Source organism: Oncorhynchus clarkii, chromosome 21 (genome assembly GCF_045791955.1).
Source record: "Oncorhynchus clarkii lewisi isolate Uvic-CL-2024 chromosome 21, UVic_Ocla_1.0, whole genome shotgun sequence".
Lineage (NCBI taxonomy): Eukaryota > Metazoa > Chordata > Actinopteri > Salmoniformes > Salmonidae > Oncorhynchus > Oncorhynchus clarkii.
The window spans coordinates 40,883,671-40,898,864 of NC_092167.1; the positions used below are offsets into that span (position 1 = coordinate 40,883,671).

Here is a 15,194-nt window from a genome sequence, read left to right on the forward strand (position 1 = left end):
GTACATTTATTTGAAAAATCTATTAAATGGAGACAAACCTTTTTATCATGTTAGATATGAAAACAGAGACCGTTTGAACAGATGGAAGGCCTAATCTTTGTGGTTTTGTTATGACAGTAACAACTAGGGCAGTCGGTGCTCGGAGACACTGATATATTTGGTAGTGGAGCAGCTGTCTGGTTTACTAGAGGCTGGAATGATAAGGTGTGGGGGGAGTAAAGAAACATTTACACATTGCTATGACACGTTAATGGCTTGGGAAAACTGGAAAATAACTCTTCGTAGTCCTGCTGTTCAAATGTCCGCAATAAAAATCCTTTCAATTTGATGGAGGGCTGTTCTGTATAGAAAACATCCTGCTTCAAACCTGCTCAATGGTGGCTTTAAATAACTGGAATGAATGACATTTACCCTACTAATAGGTCTGTGGTTGCTAGGCTGCCAGTGTGTCTTCTAGAGGCGTTGAAATGGTGCCTGGGGCTGCTTTAGGGCAGTGACAGCCTTTCGAGAAAATAGCCCAGGCTCACCTCTGCACACATTTGATTTATTCAGGAGACAAAGGGTGGTGTCCTGTTCATGGAGATCCTGAGCGCCCTGCTTACCTCACCACAGAGCAGCAGCATATTTCCAACCCCACTCTGACGGCTCTGGGCTGCTACACCTCCACCTTATCCACCCACCTTCACTTCGCCTCCACTCGATCCACCTACCTCCACTCCACCTCTATCTACCCACCTCCACTTCACCTCTATCCACCTACCTCCACTCCACCTCTATCCACCCACCTTCACTTCACCTCTATCCTCTATCCACCCACCTCCACTCCACCTCTATCCATCCACCTTCACTCTACCTCTATCCACCCACCTTCACTCCACCTCTGTCCACTAACCTCACTCCACCCCTGTGTACTCCAGTAACAACAATTAACCTGTGGGCCAGAGTCAATGGCATTGCTGGGACTGTAAGTATAGCTTGATAAGATTCAGGTTTAGCTCTTTGTGTTCAGTGTTTGTTCCGTTTTGTGTGTGGGGTAGTGTACTAACGACTTTCCGTGTGCTGCTCTAGGGAACCACTCTGCACTGAGACGTTAGTATCCTGTCTCCCCAGATTTAGAATCTGGCCTCCCTAAATTTAGTATCCGGCCTCCCCAGATGTAGTATCCGGCCTCCCCACATTTAGCATCCGGCCTCCCCAGATTTAGTATCCTGTCTCCCCAGATGTAGTATCCGGCCTCCCCAGATTTAGTATCCTGTCTCCCCAGATGTAGTAACCGGCCTCCCCAGATGTAGTATCCTGTCTCCCCAGATGTAGTATCCGGCCTCCCCAGATTTAGTATCCTGTCTCCCCAGATGTAGTATCCGGCCTCCCCAGATTTAGTATCCTGTCTCCCCAGATGTAGTATCCGGCCTCCCCAGATGTAGTATCCTGTCTCCCCAGATGTAGTATCCGGCCTCCCCAGATTTAGTATCCTGTCTCCCCAGATGTAGTATCCGGCCTCCCCAGATTTAGTATCCGGCCTCCCCAGATTTAGTATACTGTCTCCCCAGATGTAGTATCCTGTCTCCCCAGATTTAGTATACTGTCTCCCCAGATTTAGTATACTGTCTCCCCAGATGTAGTATCCGGCCTCCCCAGATTTAGTATCCGGCCTCCCCAGATGTAGTATACTGTCTCCCCAGATGTAGTATCCGGCCTCCCCAGATTTAGTATCCGGCCTCCCCAGATGTAGTATACTGTCTCCCCAGATGTAGTATCCGGCCTCCCCAGATTTAGTATCCGGCCTCCCCAGATTTAGTATACTGTCTCCCCAGATGTAGTATCCGGCCTCCCCACATTTAGCATCCGGCCTCCCCAGATTTAGTATCCTGTCTCCCCAGATGTAGTATCCGGCCTCCCCAGATGTAGTATCCGGCCTCCCCAGATGTAGTATCCGGCCTCCCCAGATTTAGTATCCGGCCTCCCCAGATTTAGTATCCTGTCTCCCCAGATTTAGTATACTGTCTCCCCAGATTTAGTATACTGTCTCCCCAGATTTAGTATCCTGACTCCCCAGATGTAGTATCCGGCCTCCCCAGATTTAGTATACGGCCTCCACAGATTTAGTAACCTGTCTCCCCAGATGTAGTATCCGGCCTCCCCAGATGTAGTATCCGGCCTCCCCAGATTTAGTATCCGGCCTCCCCAGATTTAGTATACTGTCTCCCCAGATTTAGTATACTGTCTCCCCAGATTTAGTATCCGGCCTCCCCAGATTTAGTATACTGTCTCCCCAGATGTAGTATCCGGCCTCCCCACATTTAGCATCCGGCCTCCCCAGATTTAGTATCCTGTCTCCCCAGATGTAGTATCCGGCCTCCCCAGATTTAGTATCCTGTCTCCCCAGATGTAGTATCCGGCCTCCCCAGATTTAGTATCCTGTCTCCCCAGATGTAGTATCCGGCCTCCCCAGAATTAGTATCCGGCCTCCCCAGATTTAGTATACTGTCTCCCCAGATTTAGTATACGGTCTCCCCAGATTTAGTATCCGGCCTCCCCAGATTTAGTATACGGTCTCCCCAGATTTAGTATACTGTCTCCCCAGATTTAGTATCCTGTCTCCCCAGATGTAGTATACGGCCTCCCCAGATTTAGTATCCTGTCTCCCCAGATGTAGTATCCGGCCTCCCCAGATTTAGTATCCGGCCTCCCCAGATTTAGTATACCGTCTCCCCAGATTTAGTATCCGGCCTCCCCAGATTTAGTATCCGGCCTCCCCAGATTTAGTATCCTGTCTCCCCAGATGTAGTATACTGTCTCCCCAGATTTAGTATCCTGTCTCCCCAGATGTAGTATCCGGCCTCCCCAGATTTAGTATCCTGTCTCCCCAGATGTAGTATCCGGCCTCCCCAGATTTAGTATCCAGCCTCCCCAGATGTAGTATACTGTCTCCCCAGATTTAGTATCCTGTCTCCCCAGATGTAGTATACTGTCTCCCCAGATGTAGTATACTGTCTCCCCAGATGTAGTATACTGTCTCCCCAGATGTAGTATACTGTCTCCCCAGATGTAGTATCCTGTCTCCCCAGATTTAGCATCCGGCCTCCCCAGATTTAGCATCCGGCCTCCCCAGATTTAGTATCCGGCCTTCCCAGATTTAGTATCCGGCCTTCCCAGATTTAGCATCCGGCCGCCCCAGATTTAGTATCCGGCCTCCCCAGATTTAGTATCCGGCCTCCCCAGATTTAGTATCCTGTCTCCCCAGATTTAGTATCCGGCCTCCCCAGATTTAGTATACTGTCTCCCCAGATGTAGTATCCGGCCTCCCCAGATTTAGTATCCGGCCTCCCCAGATTTAGTATACTGTCTCCCCAGATGTAGTATCCGGCCTCCCCACATTTAGCATCCGGCCTCCCCAGATTTAGTATCCTGTCTCCCCAGATGTAGTATCCGGCCTCCCCAGATGTAGTATCCTGTCTCCCCAGATGTAGTATCCTGCCTCCCCAGATGTAGTATCCGGCCTCCCCACATTTAGCATCCGGCCTCCCCAGATTTAGTATCCTGTCTCCCCAGATGTAGTATACGGCCTCCCCAGATGTAGTATACGGCCTCCCCAGATTTAGTATCCGGCCTCCCCAGATTTAGTATACTGTCTCCCCAGATGTAGTATCCGGCCTCCCCACATTTAGCATCCGGCCTCCCCAGATTTAGTATCCTGTCTCCCCAGATGTAGTATCCGGCCTCCCCAGATTTAGTATCCTGTCTCCCCAGATGTAGTATCCGGCCTCCCCAGATTTAGTATCCGGCCTCCCCAGATTTAGTATACTGTCTCCCCAGATTTAGTATACTGTCTCCCCAGATTTAGTATCTGGCATCCCCAGATTTAGTATACGGTCTCCCCAGATTTATTATACTGTCTCCCCAGATTTAGTATCCTGTCTCCCCAGATGTAGTATACGGCCTCCCCAGATTTAGTATCCTGTCTCCCCAGATGTAGTATCCGGCCTCCCCAGATGTAGTGTCCGGCCTCCCCAGATTTAGTATATCGTCTCCCCAGATTTAGTATCCTGTCTCCCCAGATTTAGTATCCGGCCTCCCCAGATTTAGTATCCGGCCTCCCCAGATTTAGTATCCGGCCTCCCCAGATTTAGTATCCTGTCTCCCCAGATGTAGTATACTGTCTCCCCAGATTTAGTATCCTGTCTCCCCAGATGTAGTATCCGGCCTCCCCAGATTTAGTATCCTGTCTCCCCAGATTTAGTATCCAGCCTCCCCAGATGTAGTATACTGTCTCCCCAGATTTAGTATCCTGTCTCCCCAGATGTAGTGTCCTGTCTCCCCAGATTTAGTATCCGGCCTCCCCAGATTTAGTATCCGGCCTCCCCAGATTTAGTATCCTGTCTCCCCAGATTTAGTATCCGGCCTTCCCAGATTTAGCATCCGGCCTCCCCAGATTTAGCATCCGGCCTCCCCAGATTTAGCATCCGGCCTCCCCAGATTTAGTATCCGGCCTTCCCAGATTTAGTATCCGGCCTTCCCAGATTTAGTATCCGGCCTTCCCAGATTTAGTATCCGGCCTTCCCAGATTTAGCATCCGGCCTCCCCAGATTTAGCATCCGGCCTCCCCAGATTTAGTATCCGGCCTCCCCAGATTTAGTATCTGGCCTCCCCAGATTTAGTATCCTGTCTCCCCAGATTTAGTATCCTGTCTCCCCAGATGTAGTATCCGGCCTCCCCAGATGTAGTATCCGGCCTCCCCAGATTTAGTATCCGGCCTCCCCAGATGTAGTATACTGTCTCCCCAGATTTAGTATCCTGTCTCCCCAGATGTAGTATACTGTCTCCCCAGATGTAGTATACTGTCTCCCCAGATGTAGTATACTGTCTCCCCAGATTTAGTATCCTGTCTCCCCAGATTTAGTATCCTGTCTCCCCAGATTTAGTATACGGCCTCCCCAGATGTAGTATCCGGCCTCCCCAGATGTAGTATCCGGCCTCCCCAGATGTAGTATCCGGCCTCCCCTGATGTAGTATCCGGCCTCCCCAGATGTAGTATCCGGCCTCCCCAGATGTAGTATCCGGCCTCCCCAGATGTAGTATCCGGCCTCCCCAGATTTAGTATCCGGCCTCCCCAGATTTAGTATCCGGCCTCCCCAGATTTAGTATCCGGCCTCCCCAGATTTAGTATCCTGTCTCCCCAGATTTAGTATCCGGCCTCCCCAGATTTAGTATCCGGCCTCCCCAGATTTAGTATCCTGTCTCCCCAGATGTAGTATCCGGCCTTCCCAGATTTAGCATCCGGCCTCCCCAGATTTAGTATCCGGCCTTCCCAGATTTAGTATCCGGCCTTCCCAGATTTAGCATCCGGCCTCCCCAGATTTAGTATCTGGCCTCCCCAGATTTAGTATCCGGCCTCCCCAGATTTAGTATCCGGCCTCCCCAGATTTAGTATCCGGCCTCCCCAGATTTAGTATCCGGCCTCCCCAGATTTAGTATCCGGCCTCCCCAGATTTAGTATCCTGTCTCCCCAGATGTAGTATCCGGCCTTCCCAGATTTAGCATACGGCCTCCCCAGATTTAGTATCCGGCCTCCCCAGATTTAGTATCCGGCCTCCCCAGATGTAGTATACTGTCTCCCCAGATTTAGTATCCGGCCTCCCCAGATTTAGTATCCGGCCTCCCCAGATTTAGTATCCTGTCTCCCCAGATTTAGTATCCGGCCTTCCCAGATTTAGCATCCGGCCTCCCCAGATTTAGTATCCGGCCTCCCCAGATTTAGTATCCGGCCTCCCCAGATTTAGTATCCTGTCTCCCCAGATTTACTATCCGGCCTTCCCAGATTTAGCATCCGGCCTCCCCAGATTTAGCATCCGGCCTTCCCAGATTTAGTATCCGGTCTTCCCAGATTTAGTATCCTGTCTCCCCAGATTTAGTATCCTGTCTCCCCAGATTTAGTATCCTGTCTCCCCAGATGTAGTATCCGGCCTCCCCAGATTTAGTATCCGGCCTCCCCAGATTTAGTATACTGTCTCCCCAGATTTAGTATACTGTCTCCCCAGATTTAGTATCCGGTCTCCCCAGATTTAGTATCCGGCCTCCCCAGATTTAGTATCCGGCCTCCCCAGATGTAGTATACTGTCTCCCCAGATTTAGTATCCTGTCTCCCCAGATGTAGTATACTGTCTCCCCAGATGTAGTATACTGTCCCCCCAGATTTAGTATCCTGTCTCCCCAGATTTAGTATCCGGCCTCCCCAGATTTAGTATACTGTCTCCCCAAATTTAGTATCATGTCTCCCCAGATTTAGTATCCGGCCTCCCCAGATGTAGTATCCGGCCTCCCCAGATGTAGTATCCGGCCTCCCCAGATGTAGTATCCGGCCTCCCCAGATGTAGTATCCGGCCTCCCCAGATTTAGTATCCTGCCTCCCCAGATTTAGTATCCGGCCTCCCCAGATTTAGTATCCTGTCTCCCCAGATTTAGTATCCTGCCTTCCCAGATTTAGCATCCGGCCTCCCCAGATTTAGTATCCTGCCTCCCCAGATTTAGTATCCGGCCTCCCCAGATTTAGTATCCGGCCTCCCCAGATTTAGTATCCTGTCTCCCCAGATTTAGTATCCGGCCTTCCCAGATTTAGCATCCGGCCTCCCCAGATTTAGTATCCGGCCTCCCCAGATTTAGTATCCGGCCTTCCCAGATTTAGTATACTGTCTCCCCAGATTTAGTATCCGGCCTCCCCAGATTTAGCATCCGGCCTCCCCAGATTTAGTATCCGGCCTCCCCAGATTTAGTATCCTGTCTCCCCAGATTTAGCATCCGGCCTCCCCAGATTTAGCATCCTGTCTCCCCAGATGTAGTATCCTGTCTCCCCAGATTTAATATTCCGTCTCCCCAGTTTTAGCATCCGGCCTCCCCAGATTTAGGATCTGGCCTCCCCAGATGTAGTATCATGTCTCCCCAGATGTAGTATCATGTCTCCCCAGATTTAGTATCCGGACTCCCCAGATTTCGTTCTCAGTTTTTTACTTAATGATTTTGGTCACTTTTCTGATATTTGTTTCTGTGACATTGTATATGAAAGGTAAGATAAATCGAATGGCATTTCCCAATGGTCCATTTTCAACAAAGAAACAACTCATTTGGACATAGCAAAATGCTCTGCATTTGAAGGGAAATGGAGAGTTGGAAAAGCTAATGAAAATCAGAAAAGACGAGTGGAGCTGATGATTAGTAGACCGTTGTTATGTTATGTCTTACTGTTCAAGTGTTGGACAAAGCGTTTTTCCTTTCACCCTTTCATATCTCATCATATATCCAAAAGTCCATCATTGTTTCTATAGAACACATATTGTAACAGATTATATTTAGGTTTTAAACCTCAAAGTACCAATTCATCTTCTTACACATTATTTGCATAGCTAAGTCATAATACTAATCCCTGACATCAATTTGCAAGCTGAACACCTTCTTCGCCCGCTTTGAGGATAATACAGTGCCACCGACACTGCCCGCTCAAGGACTGTGGGCTCTCGTTCTCTGTGGCCGACGTGAGTAAGACATTTATGCGTGTTGACCCTCGCAAGGCTGCCGGCCCAGACGGTATCCCTAGCCACGTCCTCAGGGCATGCGCAGACCAGCTGGCTGGCGTGTGTGTTAATGGACATATTCAATCTCTCCCTATCCCAGTCTGTTGTCCCCACTTGCTTCAAGATGTCCACCATTGTTACTATTCCCAAGAAAGCTAAGGTAACTGAACTAAATGACTATCGCCACGTAGTACTCACTTCTGTCATCATGAAGTGCTTTGAGATGCTAGTTGAGGATCATATCACCTCATATACCCTATACCCACTTCAATTTGGATACCGCCCCAATAGATCCACAGACGATGCAATCGCACTGCACACTGCCCTATCCCATCTGGACAAGAGGAATGCCAATGTAAGAATGCTGTTCATTGACTATAGCTCAGCCTTCAACACCATAGTACCCTCCGAGCTCATCATTAAGGTCGGGGCCCTGGGTCTGAACCCCCGCCCTGTGCAACTGGGTCCTGGACTTCCTGACGGCTGCCCCCCCCCCCCCCCCCCCCCCGATCCTCACCACTGGGCCCCCACAAGGGTGCGTGCTCAGCCCCCTCCTGTACTCCCTGTTCACTCTTGACTGCGTGGCCATCTATGCCTACAACTCAATCATCAAGTTTGCAGATGACACAACAGTAGTAGGCCTGATTACCAACAATGACGAGAGCCTACAGGGAGGAGGTGAGGGCCCTTGCAGAGTGGTGCCAGGAAAATAACCTCTCCTGCAACGTCAACAAAACAAAGGAGCTGATTGTGGACTTCAGGAAACAGCAGAGGGAGCACGCCAATATCCACGGTGACGGGACTGCAGTGGAGAATGTGGAAAGTTCCTCGGCGTACACATCACTGACAATCTGAAATGGTCCACCCACACAGACAGTGTGGTAAAGAAGGCACAACAGCGCCTCTTCAACCTCAGGAGGCTGAAGAAATTTGGCTTGGCACCTATATCTTTTACAGATGCACAATTGAGATCATCCTGTATGAAGCATCACCGGGGGCACACTGCCTACCCTACAGGACACCTAGAGCACCCAATGCCACAAGAAGGCCAAAAAGATAATCAAGGACATCAACCACCCGAGCCACGTCCTGCTCACCCCGCTACCACCCAGAAGGCGAGGTCAGTACAGGTGCATCAAAGCTGGGACCGAGAGACTGAAAAACAGCTTCTATCTCAAGGATGACTGTTAAATAGCCACTACTACCTGGCTACCACCCGGTTACTCAACCCTGCACCTTAGAGGCTGCTGCCTCATATACATAGACATGGAATCACTGGTCACTTTAATAATGTTTACATACTGCTTTACTCATCTCATATGTATATACTGTATTCTATTCTACTGTTCTTAGTCAATGCCACTCTGACATTGCTCGTCCTAATATTTATATATTTCTTAATTCCATTATTTTACTTTTAGATTTGTGTGTATTGTTATGAATAGTTAGATACTACTGCACTGTTGGAGCTAGGAACACAAGCATTTCACAACACCGGCAAAAATATGTGCATGTGACCATTAAAATTTGATTTGATTGTGAGCTTTGATTTCATTTTCACCCAAAACATTTTTGACAGTAGCCAATGACAAGGTCTGTGAACATAGGAGTAATATTTGCCATTATTTTTGACAGATTCCATCAAACTTTCCTGTTATCACATATTACTGGCCACAGTGAAACCTTCACCTACTGTAGGGAGACCTTGCCTGTCTATGACCTTATGTGACTTGGCTTGACTTTACTGAAATGGCAACTAGCTTGAAAAACTGTTTGAAAAACAGTTGACAACTCAAAGGACAAGTTCACTGAAATTATTCTTTCATGACACAGAATCAGGTTGCTCTGTTCAGTTTATTTTCTTAAGAAGCCTCAGGATATAGGATACTGAGGATACATCTCATGTTTCTTTCAGGAATTCTAACATTAGTCTAATAAACTTATTCCCGGACCCTTATACTCTTCGCCTCTAGTCTCTAGACTGAGACTACAATTCTCAGTCTCCCAAGTTGCTGTTTTATCAGCGAAAAAGAATTCTCAGAAATGCATAAATTGCCACAGGGGCAGTGCTTCTGTACATGCTATTCTTTTGATCTTCTGACTATCACCCTCTCTCTCTGGGTGATGAGGTAGAGCAGGTTTCTCTCTCTCTGGGTGATGAGGTAGAGCAGGTCTCTCTCTCTCTGGGTGATGGGGTAGTGCAGGTCTCTCTGGGTGAGGAGGTAAAGCAGGTCTCTGGGTGAGGAGGTAAAGCAGGTCTCTCTCTCTCTGGGTGAGGAGGTAGAGCAGGTCTCTGGGTGAGGCGGTAGAGCAGGTCTCTGGGTGAGGAGGTAAATCAGGTCTCTGGGTGAGGAGAGGTAGAGCAGGTCTCTGGGTGATGAGGTAGAGTAGGTCTCTCTCTCTGGGTGAGGAGGTAAAGCAGGTCTCTCTGGGTGAGGAGGTAAAGCAGGTATCTCTGGGTGAGGAGGTAGAGCAGGTTTCTCTCTCTCTGGGTGATGAGGTAGAGTAGGTCTCTCTGGGTGAGGAGGTAAAGCAGGTCTCTGGGTGAGGAGGTAAAGCAGGTCTCTGGGTGAGGAGGTAAAGCAGGTCTCTGGGTGAGGAGGTAGAGCAGGTCTCTCTGGGTGAGGAGGTAGAGCAGGTCTCTCTGGGTGAGGAGGTAGAGCAGGTCTCTGGGTGAGGAGGTAAAGCAGGTCTCTGGGTGAGGAGGTAGAGCAGGTCTCTGGGTGAGGAGGTAGAGCAGGTCTCTGGGTGATGAGGTAGAGTAGGTCTCTCTCTCTCTGGGTGAGGAGGTAAAGCAGGTCTCTCTGGGTGAGGAGGTAAAGCAGGTCTCTCTGGGTGAGGAGGTAAAGCAGGTCTCTGGGTGAGGAGGTAAAGCAGGTCTATGGGTGAGGAGGTAGAGCAGGTCTCTGGGTGAGGAGGTAGAGCAGGTCTCTGGGTGATGAGGTAGAGTAGGTCTCTCTCTCTCTGGGTGAGGAGGTAAAGCAGGTCTCTCTGGGTGAGGAGGTAAAGCAGGTCTCTCTGGGTGAGGAGGTAAAGCAGGTCTCTGGGTGAGGAGGTAAAGCAGGTCTCTCTGGGTGAGGAGGTAGAGCAGGTCTCTCTCTCTGGGTGAGGATGTAGAGCAGGTCTCTCTCTCTGGGTGAGGTGGTAGAGCAGGTCTCTGGGTGAGGAGGTAAAGCAGGTCTCTCTGGGTGAGGAGGTAGAGAAGGTCTCTCTCTCTGGGTGAGGAGGTAGAGCAGGTGTCTGGGTGAGGAGGTAGAGCAGGTCTCTGGGTGAGGAGGTATAGCAAGTCTCTCTCTGGGTGAGGAGGTAGAGCAGGTCTCTCTCTCTGGGTGAGGCGGTAGAGCAGGTCTCTCTCTGGGTGAGGAGGTAGAGCAGGTCTCTCTGGGTGAGGAGGTAGAGCAGGTCTCTCTCTGGGTGAGGAGGTAGAGCAGGTCTCTCTCACTCACTCCTTCATAATGCAGCATTGTCCACGATTTACCCAGTTTTATCAGTTCTGCTTGACTGCTTCAAGCTTGTCATCTACGCTCTTAGAAAAAAGGGATCCAAAATGGGTATTTGGCTGTCCACATAGGAGAACCCTTTTAGGTTCCATATAGAACCCTCTGTAGAAAGGTTTCCACATGGAACCCAAAATTATTCTACCTGGAACCAAAAAGGTTCTACCTGCAACCAAAAAGGGTTTTTACAAAGTGTTCTCCTTTAAGGTTCTAGACTTTTAAAGGTGAGAGTGTAGTGTAGTTAGATTATAATGACTTTGACCAGACCGATTCACAGCATGACCAAGCTATAGGCCTACCGCATGTTTATTACTGTATCATTTATCATTGACTTTCAGGCATTTGTATGAATTTCAAAGGAAATGTCTGAATAAACAATCTTATCAATTAGAAACTAGAGTTGGTTCTTAGTGAAAGCATGCCTCCTGGCAGAAATGTTGCTTTTGGTGAAATGACACGAAACAAAGCAATGAGTGTAGGGGTTGAATGCATAAATACTTTCCATGTTCTCACACACTCACATTCTGACTTGAAATATCACTCACAACTTTTCGCTCTGCTCCTGTTACATTTGTGTTAGTGGGTCGGAGTGCGGAACCTATGCATTTCTGTGCATTGAGGACCAAGAATGTACAACAAGAGTGGGCTCTGAATTATTGCTTAATCTACAGACAAAGGGAGAACAGGTATTCCAAGCGCTTTATAGACCGTACATATTTAAATAAATGGAGTTTGAAGTTGTGACCTGGCAGAGGGGTGGATATCTCAGCACAGCTAATAGTACAAGCTACAATCCAGTGGGTCTCGGACATACAGTGCTGTAGTGTAGTGAGAATGGCTCCATCTCCTCCTTGCAGCAATGTGCTAGTATGTAGAACATGTCCTGTATTTCTATTATGTAAATAACGTGCTTAGAGCTGATTAGACAAATCTTCTCTCTGTCTTTTAGATGTTGATCGTGTTCCCCACTCTTTTGCCCCTAGTTTCAACCGATCCCCCGAGCACAGGATGAAGGGTCGGACAGATGCCCCGCGCGATAGGTGAGTGTCTACCTTTTTTTACTTGACAATCATGGTTTGTTTTTTTCTGAGTGACTCGTTAATTTTAGTCGTTCGTTTGACCTGCATGATCGGAATATAGATCATGCTGCAGACTGCATTGAGAATAAAAAATATGTTTAGAAATGTTAATTGATGGCATGGTACAAGAATGAATGTGATTCATTGATTATTGAATGTTATGATGGACACAGCTTTGTAGAACCAAAACATACACAGCCTCTGCTCAACAAACACGAACTCAAGAACGAATCGTTTGGGGGTCTGCAGTTCGCGAACGATGTTGTGCTGATCACACTCACGGCAGTTAAGCAATGCATTCCGACAATAGTTGTTCACAATCTAGTCCGGTTTCGTCCACAGCTAGACCTACTGTCAAATGTATCAATAAATAATCTTATTTGTTTGCCTACCAATCAACAACTCTACATTGTTTAAAGCAGACGTTTACAAGTCTCGGTCACAAATGACAGCTCCAATAAACCCCCTATGGTGAACGAAATGTGAACGAGAGGCTTGTAGAAACATGACTCTTTCAAGTTTTCAGTTCATCGTTCGCCGGTAGGGGGTCCTGTGGGCTCTAGGCATTACTGACTCAAATGAACGAAATTAGTTGAGAGATTTCTTCTGTTGATTTAACGAGTCGAAAAGATCGGAGTCAGTAAAAAGAGCCAAACTTCCCATCAGTTCTGCCCATGGTGCCTCTTCCTCTCACTTGTTTCTCGCTTCCGCTCTCAATCTGAACCCCGTCGTATTTGGGGTGGGGGATTGCAATGTGTGGCATTGCCTCTAAGCAAAGCTATGGTACTGAAAAGTGACTTTGTACTGTTTTCAATCAATTAATGTAGAGAATAGATTACATTTCCAATGTACTTTTATAAAATCCGCTAATGCTCTTTGGCTGGTAGCACTTTATTTCACGGTACATAAATTACTTTCTATTTATTAAGAAATTACATGGTAAATACACATCAATAACCTATGAATTACTTGCTTGTTTCTAATATTTCCCTCCCTAACCCAGGGGCTGGTTGGTGGGGGTTATCTTCTTCATCCTGGGACTCGGGACGCTGCTACCATGGAACTTCTTCATGACCGCCTCCATGGTAAAACTAACATGCGTCTTTAACCACAGGTCCAGGATCAGATAGTTATTTAGTCCCATAAAGGCTACAGTTAGCATATAGGGTAATCTGATCCTAGATATGTGGTTTTGGGCAACTTTAGACAGATCTAGGATCAGATCTACTCTGGCTCAGGTTCAACACTGTATGTATGATACATACACACTTGTTGAACCTTATCCAAAGTAGAACATTGACTTCCTAAGGAATTCACTTGAAAAGTAAGTCTTTTTTGAAAATCAGGCGGAACTGTTATTTTATGTTACCCTTTTTTTTTACCAGGTAAGTTGACTGAGAACACATGCTTATTTACAGCAATGACCTGGGGAATAATTACAGGGCAGAGGAGGAATGAGCCAATTGGAAGCTGGGGATGGTTAGATGGCCATGATGGGCAGATTGGGAATTTAGCCAAGACACCGGGGTTAACACCCCAACTCTTACGATAAGTGCCATGGGATCGTTAGTGACCACAGAGAGTCAGGACACCAGTTTAACTTCCCATCTGAAAGAGGGCACTGTACACAGGGCAATATCCCCAATCACTGCCCTGGGGCATTGGGATATATACAGTGCATTCGGAAAGTATCCAGACCCTTTGACTTTTTCCACATTTTGTTATGTTACAGCCTTATTCAAAAATTGATTACATTGTCCCCCCCATCAATCTACACACAATACCCCATAATGACAAAGCAAAAATACGTTTTTAGATTTATAAAAAAAAAAAAAAAAAAAATGAAATATTACATTTACATAAGTATTCAGACCCAATAGTCAGTACTTTGTTGAAGCACCTAAGGCAGTGATTACAGCCTCGAGTCTTCTTTGGGTTTCTCCCATTCTTCTCTGCAGATCCTCTCAAGCTCTGTCAGGTTGAATGAGGAGTGTCGCTGCACAGCTATTTTCAGGTCTCTCCAGAGATGTTCGATCGGGTTCAAGTCCGGGCTCTCGCTGGGCCACTCAAGGACATTCAGAGACTTGTCCCGAAGCCATTCCTGTGTTGTCTTGGCTGTGTGCTTAGGGTCATTGTCCTGTTGGGAAGTGAGCCTTTGCCACAGTCTGAGGTCCTGAGCGCTCTGGAGCAGGTTTTCATCAAGGATCTCTCTGTACTTTGCTCCATTCATCTTTCCTTCGATACTGACTAGTCTCCCAGTCCATCCCGCTGAAAAATATCCCCACAGCATGATGCTGCTACCACCATGCTTCACTGTAGGGATGGTGCCAGGTTTCCTCCAAACGTGACTCTTGGCTTTCAGGCCAAAGAGTTCAAGCTTGGTTTCATCAGATCAGAGAATCTTGTTTCTCATGGTCAGAGTCCTTTAGGTGCCTTTTGGCAAACTCCAAGCGGCTGTCTTGTGCCTTTTACTGAGGAGTGGCTTCCGTCTGGCCACTCTACCATAAAGGCCTGATTGGTGGAGTGCTGCAGAGATGGTTGTCCTTCTGGAAGGTTCTCCCATCTCCACAGAGGACCTCTGGAGCTCTGTCAGAGTGACCATTGGGTTCTTGGTCACCACCCTGAACAAGACCTTTCTCCCCCAATTGCTGTTTGGCCGGTCGGCCAGCTCTTAGTGATTCCAAACTTCTTCCATTTAAGAATGATGGAAGCCACTGTGTTCTTGGGGACCTTCAATGCTGCAAAAATGTTTTGGTACCCTTCCCCAGATCGGTGCCTCTACACAATCCTGTCTCGGAGCACTACGGACAATTCCTTGGACCTCGTGGCTTGGTTTTTGCTCTGACATGCACTGGCAACTGTGGGATCTTATATAGACAGGTGTATGCCTTTCCAAATCATGTCCAATCAATTGAATTTACCACAGGTGGACTCCAATCAAGTTGTAGAAACATCTCAATGATGTTCAATGGAAACAGGGTGTACTTGAGCTCAATTTCGAGTCTCATAGCAAAGGGTCTGAATACTTATGTAAATAATGTATTTCAGTTTTT

General features: G+C 47.8%; 1 protein-coding gene across 2 annotated transcripts in view; it reads left to right on the forward strand.

The window, feature by feature from the left end:
- LOC139379031 (equilibrative nucleoside transporter 2-like) overlaps positions 1-15,194 on the forward strand; it is a 56,985-nt gene that overhangs the window by 27,657 nt on the left and 14,134 nt on the right. For both annotated transcript variants that reach the window (XM_071121756.1, XM_071121755.1), the window contains 2 exons: positions 12,046-12,102; positions 13,145-13,226. In XM_071121756.1, the coding sequence (XP_070977857.1) occupies positions 12,071-12,102; positions 13,145-13,226 (114 nt within the window). In that variant the 5' untranslated portion in view covers positions 12,046-12,070. The remainder of the gene's footprint in view (positions 1-12,045; positions 12,103-13,144; positions 13,227-15,194) is intronic.